Source organism: Labrus bergylta, chromosome 17 (genome assembly GCF_963930695.1).
Source record: "Labrus bergylta chromosome 17, fLabBer1.1, whole genome shotgun sequence".
NCBI lineage: Eukaryota > Metazoa > Chordata > Actinopteri > Labriformes > Labridae > Labrus > Labrus bergylta.
This window is the reverse complement of record NC_089211.1, coordinates 20532811-20552883: the sequence shown is the minus strand read 5'-3', so window position 1 is coordinate 20552883 and position 20073 is coordinate 20532811. Positions and strand designations below refer to the sequence as shown.

At 41.4% G+C, this 20073-nt stretch overlaps 1 protein-coding gene across 4 annotated transcripts in view; it reads right to left on the bottom strand.

Annotated features, from left to right (window-relative positions):
* The window catches only part of rgs3a (regulator of G protein signaling 3a), a 102749-nt gene that overhangs the window by 50792 nt on the left and 31884 nt on the right, over positions 1-20073 (bottom strand). Inside the window, exon 1 of one of the 4 annotated variants that reach the window (XM_065965324.1) lies at positions 9636-9940. The exons of 2 other annotated variants lie outside the window; for them this stretch is intronic. In XM_065965324.1, the coding sequence (XP_065821396.1) occupies positions 9636-9746 (111 nt within the window). In that variant the 5' untranslated portion in view covers positions 9747-9940. Of the gene's footprint in view, positions 1-2484; positions 2667-9635; positions 9941-20073 lie in introns of those variants that run through there. One more of the 4 variants, XM_065965326.1, reaches the window with a different exon arrangement.

The following is a 20073-nucleotide window of genomic DNA, read 5'->3' as shown; positions in this document are numbered from 1 at the left end:
TGTCCGCACCAACTAAATTCATATTAGATACGTTCTGACATGTACTGTCCAGATCAATCTGTGGTCTGAAGGTTTAAGGGCCATTATCGCTTTGTGTTATCCCAATAACTCGTTAAGGGACCGGGCCATATAGATGATCAATCTCTGAATGGCCTCATTATATGCACCGCGATGCACTGGCCTTTTTTCCTCTTGATTTCACTGAGAGCAGAGCGATGAGGTGGTAATAGTCGTTTATCAGTCAAACTGTGCCATTGTGATCGGGGCCGAAGGGGAAGGAGAAAATGGAGGAAAGAATAAAGGGGGAGAGGGAGCCGTAGATCAAGAAAACCCAGGAGGACAAAGAGAGAGGTGGAAAATAAAAGCACCAAATCACTAAAATGGATGGTATCATTAGACTTTGGGCTCAAAAGAGTTATAAAAATGTTTCATGTTCTCATAGGATTCTATAGTTGAAGTTTTTGACTGCGATTTTAAATTAAAGGTCAAATAAAAAAAGTCTGATATGTTAGTAATTAAACTGCTATTCGTTTAATTTCAAGTACTGAAGGGGGAAATTAATAATTTGAATGTCAGCGACGCTAACTGAACCAGAAAAGCCGCAGGAGTAAAGTGGTTCAATATCTCACATGAATATTTGGCGCTGTGTTAAACCATGGAGATGTCAAATGCATTGTATTAGCATGAAATCTATTCTCATCAATATTTATGCTAAAACTCGGAGCTGGTGACGTAGTCCTGCCTGTTACTTCTTAGTTATTCCACTCCATTCAAACTCAAAATCTTTGAAAGAATCCCAATCCGGTCTCTCAGAGAAACCAGGCCGAGCGGTAGGGGGGGAAATTGGGTAGCGGCTGGGTTTTTTTTGTGTGTGTGTGTGTGTGTGGGGGGGGGGGGGGGGGAGTATTTGTCACATCTAAAGATGCAAAGGCATTATTGATAGAAGCTGAGTGTTTTGGAGAGAAAATGTCATTGACGTAACTTGCCCTGTGACGCCAGGCAGATGAAGACAATGTGACCACTGACAAGACACGGGGTGGGGGGAGGGGGGGGGGGGTGGGGTGGGGAGCGTAGAGAGATGTGTGTTTGTGTCAGTGCCCCTGTGTATGTGTGTGTGAATAAGAGGCTAGAGAGAGAAAATGCATCCATCTTTTGTCTTGATTTGTTTTTCCCAATTGTGTGTGCGGGTTTGTTTGTGTGTGTGTGTGTGTGTGTGTGAGTGTGTGTGCGTGCGTGCGTGCTCTAGGGGTCGTGAAGTTGAAGTTGTGATATTGTATTTCTCAGATTGTAAGAAAATAACAAACATCTCGCTTGTACAAGCTGAGACTAGCTGTGTAAGTGCAGCTAATTTATCACATTCAGTCACAGACATCGGGTGTGTGTGTGTGTGTGTGTGTGTGTGTGTGTGTGTGTGTGTGTGTGTGTGTGTGTGTGTGTGTGTGTGTGTGTGTGTGTGTGTGTGGCAGAGGGATGGGCCGCTGACACAGTCAACTATTGATCAAGGGGAGATTGACACACTTCATATATTTACACCGCTGTTCTGTAAAAGCAAAATGCAAAATGCAACTAGTATATTATCCATCATTTATTTATTGTGTATGAACAGGCACAGAGTGCTATATAACACACTCCCTCTCTCTTTCTCCTTTTAAGTAGAGAATAACCTCTCAATTCCTGGAATGAGAAAAAGAGAAAAGCGATATTCCCCAGTGTGCTTACTGTCCTTTATTTCCCCTCTGGTGTCTCTGTTCACTCTCCCTTCTTGTCTTGTCTCTGTCATGTCAAGCTTTAGTTCAGATTCGGTTAAGAGTACGTCTGCTTAATAGCTGCCTCCCTACAGTTCCTCTCTCTCAGTCCCCTTGTTTCGCACCGTACAACTCCAACAGCCATGTGGAGGGATAAATCATGTCACTGGAACACGGCCAGAGCAGAAACGAGTGAAGTAGAAGAGCTGAACATGGGATGTAAACAATGTGTTGTTCAGGAAATACAGTCCAAAACTCTTTTAGGTTCAGACAGAGGTAATATAACAAGGATTACTAATACAAAAGGAAGCTATGAGAGAAAGGGAAGAGAAGTAGATTTAGTAGAAGAGGGGAAAAGAAAATGGAAAGCAAAAATCTAATAAACAGAATAACAAAGTTAAATGAATCAAAGTGTCGCGCACCAGTGACACCAGACTCCGTTTTATGAGCCCGTCGTAAATATCCAGAATGATAAATACGCCTTTATTACTTTCACTATCTTTCCTCCCATCTCTCCATCTTATTTATATCTCCGTATGACGGCACCACTCCCTCCCTCCTGGCAGTGCAACTATAAGCAAACTATCCACATAAATGATTCAAATCTTTTTTTTACCAACAAAGCCAAAGAAAAGCACAATACAATTCACTCTCATTAAAGCCCTTCCTTTCAGATTAGCTTCAACATTTAGATGTACTTCACAGATGAGAAAATAAAGTCATGGTTAGTAAACCCTACCTGGCAAGAGGAAGCAATCCCAGGTTACAATCCACTTACAGGCACTCCACACATCCCCATTAAAGTGGCCTACTTCCTCTGACAAACTGGTGTGTGAGTGTTTGTGGCCGGCTCGCTGGGCTGCTGTATGCAAGTCTGACAGTGTGGGCAAGGCCAACTGAACTGTACATACAGAGAGAGAGAGCGAGAGAGCGAGAGAGCGAGAGAGCGAGAGAGGGAGAGAGAGAGAGAGAGAGAGCGCGAAAGGGGGAAGAGAGAGCGAATGCCCAAGAGGCTAAGAAGGTAGACTCCCCGTGCTGCACAAACAAGCGGGAAGGAAAGGAGAGGGAGGAGATAGCGGTAATGAGAGGAGACAAATGAGCAGCGAGCGTTCAGAGAGAAGCACATGCTTTCACGTGTGTGCTCTGTATACACACCGCCTGGTTTTCCATGATTGCAGATGTGTGTCTGCAAATATTGCCTGACATATGCCTTCATATATTGCGCCCATTTGTTCCTGCACAACACCCCCGCCCTCCATCTCTTTGTGAAGACATTAAGGCAGTACAGGCAGGTCCCACAGGATGCACAGAGCACACAATGGACACATTACAAGCACAAACACACACAAATCTGTGCAGCAAGCGGTTAAGTTATACATGTCAGACTTCACAATAGAGCTCCTAAGTAATAAGGTAACCGTAAAAGACGCAGGAACCATGTCGCATTGTAAAAACTTCTTATCGCTGAAGGAAACAAGTTTCCGTAAAGTCCATATGCGATATGTACGAGCAGTTTAATGGCAACCATAAAAACACTGCGAGGTCATCCGAGTGTCACAGGTGCGCTGTGATCATTTTAGTGCTGCAACTATTAATGACTTGATAACATAAACTTCCAGCTGGTTTTGCTTCCTGTTTTTTAAAATCCTCTTCTCTGCAATTCATTCCTCTAAAGTCCTTTTTTTGGGGGGGGTGAGTTGCGTGTGTGAACACAAACAGCTGAAGTTTTCACCCCGCCTTTACCCTGACTCATTCCCGTCAACCTCTTTGTGAAGAATCATCATGAAGTCGGGATGAAGATCATATCCTGCGTCTACTTCACAACCGGGGTGATCTTAATGCAAAGTAAGGACGCTGACTCACTCTATGTTTTGTTAGCCAGTATGTTCTCCCCCTTTACTGTCCAAAACTACCCGCTCTGAGAGACGCGTTGAACAAGCACCTCAGGGAGATTTCAGGGGAAAGCTGTTGAAATGTTCTTAACATTTCCAGAAGTGCATATGTGTCACTTTTGCAGAAATAAAATGTTCCTTTTGTAGGTCCATTCACAAAAAAACCTACTTTCTCCAGTAATGTGACAAGCACACTTTAATTAAATGTGTACATTTGTCAAGCATTGCATGATTCATATTCCTGAGCTGTGATTAATCTGCAGTGAAAGCCCGGACAGTGATTATGTTTTACGCTGTTGTCTTGCAGAATATATGTAGTGCATTGCTATATTTAGACATTGTACACTACAACCACACTGAGTCATAGCCTGCCGCAATATCCTTGACTTGTATGACATCAATGCACCTTTCAGTTCAAACATTGCCTGACTGAGGAAGAGAGCGACGTGGACTTCATGCAGCCTGCAACACCACTGGAACATGTCGGCCCACTTTCAACTAAACTAGGCTTATGAAAGCTTGTGACATCAGCAGCTTGGGTTACAGTGTTTTCCAAGGAGGCGACTGTGTTTCCTGAAGTTACTAAAGTGAAAACGACCAGTAGAAAACATCTGACAATACATCTTTGTACTGTACATGTGAAATGTTCTTTAAATAGCTGCCCTGTAGGCACCAACAGTGCTTGAGCTAGAATGGCTATTTGGGGTAATTTAACAAAATATATTTAAGTGGGGCTGAACATTTTAAACATGTTTTAACACAGCTAAAGAAAAAAACAATTTAATCAGATTAACCAAAAATATGCTAAACATGTCATGGCATCTGTTTAAACTTATTACACGATTTGAGGCTATACATTCAGAGAAGAAAATCTCATTTAAAAGGAAGAATGTGCAATATTTTACACATAAATACAAATCAAGTATATCCTCTGTAAATGTCTCTGAGTCATGACTGTCTACAATAAGTGCAAGCCCAAGTCCCACCAGCTGTACTGTTGTCAGCGCTGTGTTTATATCATGTTTATATGGACAGGACGGCTTTGTGTCTAAAGCTGTTTTAGTGAGGGACTAGAGAAAAGAAGAATAACATACTCAGCGCTTATTTGGATGTCACATAAGTGTCTTTAAATCACGGTCATTCAATGTCAATTTCTGTGCAATATGAAGCTACGAGTTAACCAAAGCGTGCTAACATTAGCCTGCTAACACAACAATGCAGGACACAGTCAATTGCAGCTCGAGTAACTAAGAGTTAATCTTTGACTGCATTTAAAATTTAACTGACAAATGTTGGTCCTAAAATTCCTTCAGATATCTAGCACTAAAATGTTATTTTTAATGGATCAGAAGTACAAATGTTAGTGTGTAACAGTTTTATGTCTTCAACATTTCACTTGTTTTCCAAAGTGTCTGCACTCAACTAAAAATAAAAGTGAAGGCTACTGAAAAAAGGCACCATATAATAGGATAGATCTGCACTTGTATTTCAATGACCTGTTTGAAAAACAGCTACAGCTATAAAAGCAGTATACTTCAAAGTCCTACAGAAACAGACTTAACAAATAAATCAGTGCGCACATAAAGCATGTGACTTCAACATCCACTGAAGCTTCCAGAGGAGGAGAGTATAAATAGAGCAAGACTTAAACATCATGACATTCCTATGGAGCAGCAGAAGGAATGTGAGGTTCTCAAAGTGAAATAAAAATGATCATGTGATGATCAACAATGAATGGTTTAACTGTAATGCATCATCTCGTCATTTGTATTTTCCTTCCACCGTTTAATGGCACGGAACTGGAGAATTGGCACTACTAACATTTTTATCTCAATGAATCAACTTATCATTTGACTTTAGTAGAATTTACCTCAAATTCTGTGATAAATTGGATTTTATTTGTCTGTAAACCTGACTGGTCTGAACAAATGAACCTTCTGTACCTAAGTGGTTTATTAAATCACACTGTACTCTCTCTCCATCTCTCTTACCCACTCATTCACACACTCTCTCTCTCTCTCTCTCTCTCTCTCTAGTCTCTCACCTGTCTCCTCACTCTGTTATCTCAAGAGCCTTTCAGTGCTACTCAGGAGACAGGTTTTTTTTTTATCCTCACTGTGACGTGGAACAATTGACAATGACAAGGTAGAAGACACTCACACCTGCTGTTTCTCTACACTCTCAACAGCGATGATACATCCACACAAAAAAAAGGTCAAGCCCACAAATTCTTTAGCGTTATTTGGTTGGGGTGAGTTTACACCAATTATTGAACCGACCTCCCTTGTCGAAAAAAAGAGGCCAATGCTGAAGTGCTAATAACTGCAGTTCCTCAAGTGTCCACTTGAGATTTGCTCTAAAAGCACGGGAATAAATGTGTTTATAGCCTTGTACAAAAAAATGGTCTTGGTATGAATAACAAATGTCTTTTTTTCGTACTGTATGAGGGTTACATTTGTTTCTAGCTCACCTGTTTTGATCCTATTCATCCTAACAGTTATGCATATATTTGCATAACTCGAGGCTTGGCGGATTTGACTGACAGGTGGGAATGTTTTAGCTGTTTGTCATTACGCTCAAAGCCCACCTTAACTCCAACTCTATGCATGTTAAGAGATTGATCTGAAGTCAGGTCGAATCGTGTTTCCAACATGGTTACTGCCATTATTAGGCTTCAAACTCCTCTTCAAAACCAATATCACTGACACTACTTCCATTTCTTATCCAGTCTTGGGATTGAGCAAACTGACCCTTTTACCGTACACGGCACTGTGCTGGAAACCCAAGAGTAACAATTTAGCAAAAAATGGAAGAAATAAAGCCAAAATGGCACCAGTATTCTATTGAACACCTGAACTGTGAATGTGTAACCACTTCCACCAATGCACAACTTCCAAAGTTACCATTTAGTTAACAAGCCTGTTCAAATGAAGATCTGGTCGACAGGGGGAACCTGTTCTCAGGCCCTTTAAGCAAATTCAGCACTTTTCTTTGCTAAGAAGACCATCCAGTGTCATGGTGGACTTAAAGGATAACATATCTCTGTTAAAAGCCAAAGGTGGGGAGTCCTTCACAGTTTTAAAGAAGTTGGTAATCTCTGCCATCAGAGGGGTCGTCTCCACCTTGATGGAAGCAGTCACAGATAGCTGCAGAAAACCAACCCATTTAGCAAGGACACCATTGCACCAAGGGTAAATAAAATGGGCTCCGACACAAAGGAGCAGCTGTGTGCCATCATGCGAGAACTCTCCATTCAGCCTTCAGCAGGATGAGACAATCTCCTTTAACAAAAAAACAAGCTGTAGGCATACAGAGTGTCCCCTGTAAGTCCTCCAACAGTCAGGAGATGGATGAAGTATTCATGTCTTTGTATAATCTGGGAACAATCCCAAAGACACAGAGCATTTTTAATTAATCTTAACTTGTATGTTGTATCTAAAGTCTGTCCCACACTGGGAGATTTTTAAAATCCAAACAGATGTTGAAAATGTAAGAGACCCCTAGGATGACAAGAAATAAAATTGGATGAAACAGTCTTCTACCTATAGTGTGTGGAGGTCATAGAAATGACCAAACAGCACACCTTTTTTTATGCCTTTTTCTAGAGACAGGACAGTGGAGTCAGTAATCAGGGTCAGAGAGAGTGGGCAATGACATGCAGGAAAGGAGCCAGAGGCCAGACCCGAACCAGGGCCGCCCGTCTGGAGGACCACAGCCTTCACACATGTGGGCACGCACATCAACCACCAGGCCAGCAGCGCCCCCCAGCACACCACATTCTTAACAGATTCATATGCAAACAAACAGAGTCCTGACTCCCAAAACTGAAAATCTCAAAAAAAACAACTCAAGTTTAACAAACACAATGGATGCCATGCAGGCGGGACGATTTAGCAACAGTTTTTGGACTACTTTTTATGGTATATTCTCAAACAACTATGCTTAACAATTAAATCAGCAGCTCTCTTTTCCATTTGGCTATCATTTCGTTCCTAGTGGCAATCCACAGGGTAGGCTCAGCTGTCTTTGGGGTTGACACCACACAATGAGGATAGATTGTAAAAATCCAACATATTCCATGCTTGCCAAATGAAACTTGCCACACTACAGGTAAATCTGGCAGTAAATGTTTTTAGAACCTTAAAAAAATGGTTCACTTAAGGTAGAAGTCACTACATAATCAATGTTCTTGCATGTGCCACTGATGGTTCTAGTCCATGGTTGCCTTGATCCCTCTGCTGAATGAGAGGATCCTGCATATCCTTGCAGTTCACCATGTTTTGTACTGACTTACAATTGTAACCAAATCTGAAAGTCCACCCACGCTCGAGTATTCCTCATGTTTAAATCGAGGCAACAAACAAAGTAAAAGTCCTTGACCTACATGACAGACAGTTCTGACAGCTGTGTCAAAATTTAAAAAAAACGACAGATTTGCACTTGCTCCAGGGATCTCTTCGACCTCAGTGTTCCCCTTTGGTTTGGGCAGCCCTTTGAGGCAGATGTGACCGAATGCAAGCCCAATATCAGGAGCATCTTTTCAACATCCAGAGTGAACTCAAGGGCCCGGTTTCCATCCCCTCCCTCCAACTAATTCATAATGCAGCAGCTCGGATTCTTAATGGTTTTAAACAGACAACATCACATCACCCACCCAATTTCGGCTTCCCCACATTGGCTTTCCGTTAGTTTTAGAAGTAAAGATTTTGCTTCTCAGTTTAACAGCACTTATTGGTCTATAGCCTCTTTATGAGCCCACCTGCAGCCTCACATCCTCGGGTGGTGTCTTCCTGGTCGTTCCAAAGTCAAGGTTTCAAACTTAAGGTGACGGTGCTTTTGCCATCAGGGCCCCTAAACTTTGTAACGACCTGCCTGAGGAGATAAGGCTCACACAATCAGCGCTATCTATAAAACTTGTTTTAATATTGTCTTCTTTACAGCCTTTACCTCTCTTTATTGTTTCTACCTCTTTTAATCTCTTTGATCATGTTTTTATCACTTTTAACTTTTTATTGCTGTTACTTATTTTATGTATTTTTTTATTGTTCCCATTTCTTTGAATTGCTTACATCATCTTACATCTTTGGTCCTTCTGCTCTCAATTCATGATGTGTGGTTCTCGTGTTGCCTGGGCTCTTACGATGGTTCCTGTGATGGTTGGGTTTTTGGTGTTTGTTGGGTTTTTGTTGTATTTTGCTGCAAGGTTCTTGCGTTGTTTGGATTAGTTTGGTGTTGTTTGGCTCTTTTGTTCTTATGCTTAGCTGAATGTACGCCATTGTTTATTAAATGTGTTTTTAAAGTTGTTATATAGTTTCTCTAATAGTTTAAGATTATGCGCAATACATTATTAAATATGGGACACCGAACGTTACAATTTTATTTTTAATTTTTTAATTCTCTGCTTCAGGAAATACATGAGTTTACTTACAAAGTATGACTCACACTAGAGCTGTTTGCCTGATCTCTCCCATACTTCTTTCTAAATCACTGTATTCTGAATCACAAGATGGCATACATTCATAAAAAAACTTTTTGGACATCACTGGCGCACGGATAATAAAAATGACCAAAAATGCATGGTAGGTTATTGAAATCTTAAGTAAGAAAGTAGGAACATATCTTCGCTTGTCTGAACCTCAAGAAATGTCAGAAAAGCCTCTAAAAAACATGACTCTGCTATGTAAAATATATTTTTTTAAATAATCCCGGATTATATCAATGACAGAAATGTAGAAAAAAATAGTTGTGACCTTAACTGGGACAACATTCACACAACAATTGTAATGTCTTGCAGTCAGTGCTACATACAACCTAATCAGAGAAAAATGTTCATCCACAAATATCTTCTCCATATTTGCAGGAATAAGCATGCACACACACACACACACACACACACACACACACACACACAACGAATCTCAGCAATACACCGCCAGAAGTCTCCATAAAGACCTCTAAGTTTGACCTTCGTACCCATACAAAAGATGACATACATTACCTTAGACACAGGCATCTGGACGTGCAGTGTGCTTGCTTTCTTGTGTGTAATTGAGTTAGAGTTGGTGTTGTGTCCTGGAGTATACACGGCACAAAATGTGGCACAGTTCATCCACACACACACATACACACACCACAGTCCAAGAGCACATGTGCAGCCCCGAATGAATATAGGCTGTTAATCCAATGTGAACATGTGAGACTTTTTTCCTCCTGTCCGATTTTCTGGGTATCTCAATGCTTCTTTTCTTCTCTCTCCTTGTTCTGTCTCTTGTCTGTGTTGTTGCTGCAGTCCCAGCTTCAACCCCCAGCTCGGCAATAATGTGCGTGCCAATGTGTGCGCAAACGAGAGAGCGAGACAGACAGAGAGAGAGAGAGAGAGAGAGAGAGAGAGAGAGAGATAGGGGGTAAAGAGGGATTTGGTGAAGGAGAGGGAAATAAAGACAGATGGCAGCATGAAGAGAGAGAGAGAGAGAGCGAGAGAGAGGTGTGAGAGTGAAAGGAGGAAAATGTGATGTATTAAAAACGTAGAGGGGGTGATGGTGATGAAAAGATCAAATGTAACCAACTCTCTGGGGACCAAAGCAGTCAGTGTCCCTCGTTCTGTCTAACCCCACTGTCTCTGTGTGTGTGTGTGTGTGTGTGTGTGTGTGTGTGTGTGTGTGTGTGTGTGTGTGTGTGTCTCCACAGGCTATTTTTAGAAGTTGCTCTGTCGCAAATCAAAGCACTGAATCAAAACCAAAGAGCAGGATGTTAAGGACAATGTCTTTCACACTGAATAAGACACACAGACACACACACACACACACACACACACACACACACACACACAACCCTATGTGTTACAGTGGCCATGTGTTTGTATCAGGGCTGAAGGGAGCTGTTCGTCAGGCTTTAAGTAATCACACCATTGCCTAATACATATCCTTCTTTTTAAAAGTTAGTGAAACATTTCAAACACCTCAGCCAGACTTTTGTGTCCCTCGCCTTTCTCTGTCTAAAGGTAATTTCCTGCTCCCAGATGAGGGTGCATAAAGTAATGATTGACATTTAAAAAGTAGAAAATCAACCTCACTAGTTTCATCTGCTTCCACAGACGTTGCTCTTTTTCAGTTAATTGGTAGCAGAATGTTTTTCAAGCTCAGTGTCACTACTGTAATCAAACACTTGCACTAATCAAAAGTGTCCTGGTGTTAAAAAGACCCCTGTTATTAGCACATTAAGACTGCTAATCCAGCTTTGTTGCATGCTCGGTGGAGCAAACGTCATCATTGGGAGTAAAAGAGCGAGCGTAATTGAGAATGATTTCATGCTCTGCTGCTGTACCTTCTTCAGACGGAGACTGGGAGGCTCTCATCTATACTAGCCCCTGTGCTGGTGCATAATTGCCATTATATAACAGAGTTATGAATAGTTAAAGGTGAGCTAAAATAAAGCCAAACATCACTCCATCAAAGGGAAATCATTAATGTTTAAAGAGGGACATGGGAATTAATCCTACACTACAGACCACAATGAATAACATTGCTGAGCTGAGCTGAGCGAGTGTGTGTGTGTGTGTGTGTGTGTGTGTGTCAATGACGCAGAGGGGGAGAGGATGATAGCAGAAGGGAGAAAAGGAAGCCATAAAGGTAGACGGGGAATGTAAAGGTGACGCATTGCACGTGACAGGTGTCATAAAGATTTGAAAAGTATAGAGCTGACAGTTACTAGAGGGTAAATGCATAGGAGGAGACAGACGAGGGGTGTGGGCTGCAGGTTGATGGAAAAAATAACAAATAGAAGATAGTGGAAAACATTAGATTAGATCGGGTTTAACCTTTTGCAGCCTTAACTGTTTTCACTTGTCTGGTCAACTCTTAGAAGCATTACATGACAGCTGTAGCATTCAGAGCTGTTTAGAGTTGAAGGTTGTACTGAATGCACTTCTACATGACGACATGTGGCAACAAAACAGAAAGAATTCTGCAGAGGTGAGTCGCCGGAATTATAAAAGCATCCATACTTAACACTCCAGTGAGGACAAAGTGGCATTTTGCCCTGTGTATGAGTCGGTCAATGAAAAAAATCTCATCCCGTATCCATGAATCACTCATCAAGAATCTGTGATGTGGGGGCGCTGGTGGCGCAGTGTTTAGTGTGCGCGCCCCATGTATGGAGGCCAAGTGGGCGGCCACAGGTTCGAATCCCACCTGTGGCTCCTTTCCCGCATGTCATCCCCCACTCTCTCACTCCCTGATTTCAGACTCTATCCACTGTCCTATCTCTACATTAAAGGAACAAAAAGCCCCAAAAAAATAAAATGTAAAAAAAGTGTTTTTTCTTCAGCATGCTTTTAATCACTCTGTCTGACACTTCCCCTTGGCATCAGTTTCAGGCATTAATAATAACTATTTAGAAATCATCAGTTTTCATGCTGATGGGTTTGTTTGTTATTGTAGCTCATAAAGAGGCATAGATGTTATTCTCAGTCTGTTTCATAACGAGCCTAAAGCTCTTCACGGGAGCTTTAAAGGAAGAATGTGCAACATTTTATACATAACTACAGCAGAAGTCTATCCTCTGTAAATGTCTCTCTGAGTTATGACTGTCTTCAATGAGTGAGAAGCCAGAGTCGCACCAGCTGTGTTGTTGTCAGAGCCGTGTTTACATCATGTTTACATTGACGGGGCGGAAAAGAAGAATAACTGAATAGAATACTCACTGCTTATTTGGATGTCAAGTCAGCATTTTTAGATCACGGTCATTCCGTGTCAATGTATGTGCAATATGAAGCCATTAGTTAACTGAGTGTGCTAACATTAGCCTGCTAACACAACAATGCAAACCAAAGGCAAGTGCAGCTCGGGCAAAGGACAATTTTGTCAGCCGCTTGCTCTTATAATAAAAGGTGCGTTCTAATTTATAACTCCTTGGTGTGAACGTGAGTGGAGGTGGGTTGGAGGTGTGCCGCTGGAGGAGAATGGAGGCTTCAGTAATATCGGAGGTGTCACCAAACAGCAGTTTGTTTTGGTTTCATGCTGGTGCTCAAGAGCGACATCTACTGGATCACATAGACGCACAATCTTCCTTTAACTTCACATCTTTAATGATGTCTCTGCAAAACCAAGACTAGCAATGAAGTTTTTAGCATTAATATTAAATGATAAGAAGATGAACTTCTTCTAAACGTTGCTTCCTCCTTACCATATAAGGAAAAGGTCATTACTAACTGTCCAGCAGGATATACAGTAAATGCTGCGTTTAACTTTTTTTTAACCAGCAGTTACTGTAACCTTGTTGCCATTTAAACATGTTTATCAGAAACAAAACTCTCAAAATACCACTGGGAAGAAAGAAAAAAAGTCAGAGCTACACCCTGATGCAACTACAGCGCTGTGAGTGAAGCAGCTCGGTTCCTCATATCTGCTCCATTTGAACAAGTTCTAAATTTGGATGTCACACTTTGAGAGACTGCATGCCCCACAAATAGCATGCAGCGTGCGTGTGTGTGTGTGTGTGTGTGTTGTGTGAGTGCAGATATGTGTCCACGTGCATGCATGCATTCAAGTGAAGAGACGAGCAAAGACAAGATGAATGGAATTCATGCGTGTCCAATTAGAGACGATGAAGGAGAAGTGCGTTTGTGTTGGACAAACAAAGAGAGCAGGAGAAATGTTAATCGTGTGAGGCAGCACAGATGTTTCCTGTATTTCTCTCATTAAAAGACGTACTTCTATATTTACTAGGTGGTGGCGAGAAGACTCAAAAAGGAACTCATGAGCGCACAGCCAGCGCTTTTCTGCCCGGAAAAAAACGCTAGGTGGACACGGGGCCGACGTATGTTCATTATAGAGGTTGAAGTTGAGCAGCTCTAATATTCACTTTCATATTTATATTCATGATAATAGATGTAAGGCTGCTATTGTAGTTTTAGCTCTTAGATTCACTTTAAAATGAATAATAGAGTGCAGAGAAATTAAAAATCAGAGGCGTTCATGTCGGATGAATGCGGTAAGAATGCAAACATTGGGTAAACAGAAGAATAATGATAATGACTGTGAAGATGACACACACTAAGACACTGACAGTGTGTGTGGTTCCTGAAAATCTTTATAACCATAATGGGGAGAAACAAGAAAAAAGCTTTAAATCGTCAACTCTTCGGGAGCCATCTGCTTATTTTGTGTGTCTATTTGAGATTCAGTGTGCCCTCGTGGTGAGATATGATGCTCAGAAATGCATATTCACCGACACTTCCGATCTGACGAGAGCTCAGTGTGTCGTTGATGGGAGCGTCTTTAAACATGAGGTGAAGTGACAGGAAGACAGACGAGGGGAGAGACCACCGCACACGAGTTGGTCGCGTCGAGAGAAGAAAGTGAGACAGCGAGGGAGTGAGACGGGGTCTTTGTCGTGGTGCGTCACTGCTTCCGCCGACATCAATTCTGTATTAAAACCACTTCGGCGGCTAAAACAGATTCTCATAAATGTCAAATGAGACAGCCAGAGAACAGGCAGAACAAGCTGCCTCCAAACCTCCACAGACACACTTTGTTCATTAGCAGCAGCAGATATCTTCTTGTTTTTTTGCTGCACTGTTCATGAAAGCCTATTCTCTCAGAAGTGTTACACTTTCACTGCAGTTTACTTTCGTCGTCTGACTCAAAGACGAGGTGCTGGCGTTACTCATCAAATGCTCACAGTGAATGATGGAGTGTGGCTGTCATTTTCCAAGTGGCCAGCCTTGCTTAAATTCTGATTTGAGTGTGTGTGTGTGTGTGTGTGTGTGTGTGTGTGTGTGTGTGTGTGTGTGTGTGTGTGTGTGTGTGTGTGTGTGTGTGTGTGTGTGTGTGTGTTGTGTGTGTGTGTGTGCAGCTGAACAAATGCATTTTTCCAGCAGCCCTGTGGCTAATGCGGCCCAGAGGAGAGTGTACCGGAAGAAAAGGAAGTCACAGACTTTTAATGGCAGCGGGATACCGGCGCACAAGTGAAAGTGTTTTTTTTTTTCTGATGGAAATAAATTGAACGAGTTGATATAAGTTTAAACTTTCCAAACTACTTGATTCTGCTTCATCATCGAAGATCTTGGACTCACAGCTTTTCTTTTGACTGCCCTGCTCTAATTTTGCTCTCCGAGAACTTAAATCAAGGTTGATGATGATGATGAATCACATTGTCCTCTGTCGTGGTTTAATGAGGTGCTCAGCCACTGTTAAAGATGGGATTTGTGACTGTTGCAGAAAGCAGATAAAACAATGAAAACTAGTTTCCCTGAAGCTGTTATTCTACTTCTTAAATGTCAATCGTTACTTTTCGCATCATTTTGGAAGATTTGCTGGAGATTACTGTCGTTAAAGACTCAACAGGGGCATGATTGGTCATGTGACCACTTGTATTTAACGCCCCTGTGGTTATGCTGGGCCAACCTGAGGAAGCGACAAACACTTCGTTCACTCACAATTCATGACACGTGACTTACAGAGCAGGTGTATCCTTGTAACATCATTGACAGAGTTCCTACAAAATCCTCGAAGAGCAACCAGTCTGCAGGTAATAAAGACAGCAGCAAGAAAAGAACTTCCCTTTAACAGGCAGAAACGTCAAGCAGAACCCGATTCAAAAGTGAACAGCCGCCTGCATCGAGTGATATGACTGAGGACTACAGTATGTAATGATTTAAAGATTTGTTAAGTTAGATATAAAACAAGGTGATGTCACATCTATTAAATAATGGACCTCATGCTAGAACCACTAAAACCCACAGATGCTTAGAGGTTGCTTTTACAATAGAGCTTTCACACTTGCAACAAATAACTCATGAGGTTTCTGGGGTGAGATGTATGTGCGAACGCAAACAGCTACATTTTACTCTCTGACTTCTCCTGCCAGCCTCCTGGTATTTTTTCTGCAGAAGGTCGGAGCGATGTCAGAACGCAGTGGGATATAATCAGGAGAAGTCACCTCTATGGAGTGGGAGGGGGTGGAGACGTTCATTCTCTGTAATCGGCATGACCTCAGATTGAATGCATGCAACCGGTACAATCACAGTGCACGTCATTAAACTGCTGCTTTTTGTTTTCTGTATGTCTCTTCATCTATAAGAAAAAAAACTAAATTCAGTTAATAGATTTTTGAGACGTTGATTTCAGAGGGAAAATATTCACCTATGGTCGATAATGTAGCCAATATCAAGAATTTTAGAGCTGGGATATAAATAGAGCTACAACCCTCATGGACTGGGCACTTAAATGATTTTGCAAAGGGACTCAGAGGGGCTGCTGTCGAAAACAGATAACTTTGATTGGACCACCATCTGCTGAGCTGTGACGCTCTGCTTAAAGTGCTGGAGACAGTGCGGAGGGTAATCGTAAAATATGGAGATGGAGAATTTTATTTTTGTACATTTCTTTTGCACATCCGAAAAACAAAAATGCTGATACTGATTAATCTGTGATGGGACACATATTGGCCAAAAGTTTTGATCAGAGGATGGATCTGTCTAGGACTTAAACACATTTTGAGTTTAAATCGTTACCAATGTAGAAAAGAAATGTCTAATTTTAGCAATCATGACTTACCAATTTAATTAAATGTTTTTCTGCTGTTAATTCCTTTTTACTCTTTATAATTTAATTTGTATTTTTGGTGAGGTCACACATTCAGCCCAATAGTTTCTGCTAATAAACTCCCACCCTGACAGCTCCCAAATGCTTCCCTTGCAGGTCTGTTTTCCTGCTGGTCCTCCCTTAAAAAAGCCCTGAAAGTCAAACTTTACTGCAGTCTCTGTTTATCGCTCTCTGTGACTATTTCTAAGTCAGAGAGAAGGAGACGCATCAGTTATTCAAGTTGAGGTTAGTCATCATAAACATTCGCCCCCATTCCTCCGACTTTAAAATGAAGCTCCACACAAATCAGAAAACTGGCAAAAACCTCATCCCTGCACACTCACAGAAGGACTCGAGGATTAGATAATCTCCCAGTGAAAGGGGCTCACGTCCAAATGTTTTCCAAAGGGAAGCATTCAAAGTGTTTGAGGCGCTGGGGGAGACTAAGACATCCGCTGACACCAACACTGTAACGCACTCACCCGGTTTGCTGGAAAAACATGAATGAAGAAAGTGACGTGAAAAGATGTGATTTTTTTTTTTTTCTGAACGTGTGTGTTCCCCTCAGGAGAGGATTCTGATCTCTTTCTGCACACTCCAACATAACTCTTTGAGTAAAGTGCATGCATGCTTCAGCTAAGTGTGGATTTACTCGGCTTTGTGCATGAGAGGACAAATGCCGTTCCTGACACATGGGAGATGTGTGAGTCGATGGGTAATTTTCTAAAGCTCCCTTCTTCGCTGCGACTCTTACTCACTGACGGGGACACACACACACACACACGAGCATCAGAGACACACTCTATTCTGGTAACAAAACAGCTTCATGTGTTGACTCAGCAGTGACAAGGAGCCGTGGAGTCATTTCAGCAATACAGAGGAATTATTCTTCTAAGTCAAATAACTACAGTATTCTTCAAACTGCTTTCAACAAAGGGCATTGTTAGTGTTTGATTTGTGCAGAATCATGTAAATATGCACTGATGTCAGTGTCATTAAGATTTAAGAGTTATGATTCACTGCAGTGGTAATTTTTAGTAGAAATAGACCCACATATGTCTTTCTTTAGATATGTGTCCTCCCTTCTTTCTGCAGTTTGATACTTCCCGAGATGTAAAGCCAAAGACACTGGAACCTTTACGTCCAAATGTTTTATGCAGCAGCTAGGACACTACAGAAGCATTCTCCTCGAATCGCCTGTACTTGACAAAGCTGATTTGCATACGATTAAACACATTTGGAGTTGACTGAATACAAAGCATTTGCCTCTAAGGTACTCTGGAGAAATGCAATCAAAAGTGAACTCATTTGTCAAGATGTATTATGTTATGATTAAGCATGTATTCCTGTGCCTTCAGGACACCATTCAAATTTCATTTAATAAGAGATTACAGTAAAAGGTTCTCATAACTACACAAAGATGCTGTACAGTTGTAGCTCATGAATGCAAGCGAGCATGATTCGTTTGTCACAGTTTTTTTTGTTTTTTTTTGGAGGAATGTGTTCAAACACATTTTCTCTGCGGCCTGTTGCACCAGCTCTGTATAAATTCTAACTTAAGTTTGGGTGCAAAGTCCACACTTAATGATTTGACTAGGTCAGTTTGTAACTTAAGTTGTGTTTGGTGGCATCACAGAGACGTGAGCTTCAAGTCAACAAACCTTTCTGAGGGATTGAATCGATCCCAGAGAGCACACTGGGTTAAGTCGTGGAGACTCTGCCCCTCAATCATCTCTCCAATAGGGTAGGCAGATGTATACCTTTCACCAGGTGTGACATTAGTTTTATTAATCTGGCTTAGGCAGAACATTCAGTTATAGAGAAAATCTACCATGATTTGGTCAAACTGTTTTCAGGACACTTTTCTTGTAAATACAGCCTTTTGAAATGAAAAAAAAAGAAGAAGAAGCACATTAGTGATATGCTCCGCTCTGAAAGAAAACAGCTGAGCTCAGCTAGGGAACATAATTACCTTCCATTAACAAGAAGGATTTTCCATTTAAACCAGGGGATAACTGTACCAGGACTATTGCACAAGAAATACAAGCTGGAAGAGCATTTTATTTACTGGTCGATACTCTGGGCGGGTCAATATTGTTTGGGGGAAATAACATTGATTAACATGACTTAGAAAGCTTCCAAAGCAGTTATGCTATCGAACGCATTGACCACTGCAGTGTGTGTGTAAATGTGTTCTTACATTCAGCTGGGTGCACCTAATAAAACACAGAAAATGGTGGGAAGCATCGTGTTGCTGTGGATCTCTTTATTATGTGTACCCAAGTTTAGGAGGTAAAGTATTGTAATGTTTCTATTTTTTTTTGATAGCTGCTGAACTCTTTGCAAAGCTCATCCTAAAGTAGTTCAACAAGTATTTGAGAATATTCCAATACGGGCCAAGTTCTGGGTCATTTGCACTTCTGGGTAATCAGTCATCATCCTCAGTCTATTCAGATAGGGGCAGGAATACACACACACACACATTCACAGGGCCACACGTGAATACACACCCGTGTAGAGCGAGAGGGATGAAAGACTGTCGGCTTGTCTCTCTCTCTCTCTCTCTCTCTCTCTCTCTCTTTCATGTGCTGATGAAATGAAGCCCTAATGTCCTACAGGTGTGACGTCCTCACACAAAGCTATTTCTCCCTTTTAATCACCTTTCAGTTCAACTCTAATGAAATCCCTCAGAGTGCTTTTTAATTCATGTCGTGAGCTGGCTGTCTTTTTGGTGTTCACAAAAAAAAATGAAGGAAGGGAGAAATAAAGGATATAAAAGAGCGTTAATGTATGACGTCATTTATCTGTTAAGAATCTGTACATTACAGACGTGATAGTGTCACAGATTCACATTTCTGAATACTGTTCCAGAGGAAATGGACGTTTCTCGTCCTCTCAATGTTTTGTCAGAGTGGCAAGTCACTCACACAGCCTTCAAAAAGAAATACTCCAAATAGAAATGTAAAAGAGAGAGAGAAGAAAAGACAGGGAGTAGATTTCCCTTGGTAACTTTTGAATGACCGAATTGGGCCACAGGCTTTTCTCTCACACCACCCCAGCCATCAGACCTCTATAAGGCTAGTGAGTGCTAAACACAAGTTACAGCAGACCCTTAACACAACCAAGCACCACTGCTGAGGTGGGCTGTGCTCAAAAAATCAATACAGCAATATATTGTGATGTACTCCTTGCAAATACATGTATTGATGCAAATGTTACAGAATCGATACGGCTGCAAAGCTGGAGTTCACAATAACACCTTTAACCGTCGCTCTGGGATTTGAATGTATTTCGAGGATTTTTGAGGACCTGAATTGAAGTGTTTTAAGTCGTAGGATCCTTATGATGTCTCTGTTGTTATTCTCAACAATGAAGAAGCTGTTGTAGTGAATTCTGTGTAGGACATGGTCATTATCCAAAACCATTGCATCGTATCGTGGCCTCTGTATCGTGATACGTATCGTATCGTGGGGGTTATCGTGGAAATATCCAGCCCTACTGCTGCGGTACAATACAAGTCAAACTGTAAAGACTTAACTGTGATGTTGTCTTGGTCATCGATTCATACAACTTCATATTTTGTCCATGACTGGACTTGCACAAAGTGAATTAAACTTGATTTAATTGGATTGCAGGGCTTTAAAATAAGCAGTCAATGCAGCTACAATCCCTTCAGTGTCTATATTATGAAGATGTTATTATAAGGAGGAGTTAAGGGAAGAACCCACCAAGAGTTGTCAAATGACTCCGCAGTCTTCCTCAGCTATATGTTGTGTTTTGATTTACTCTCCTACTGGTAACAGGAAGCAATGTTTTTAGCAAAACAGTAGAAGAAAAACCTAAGGACTGAGA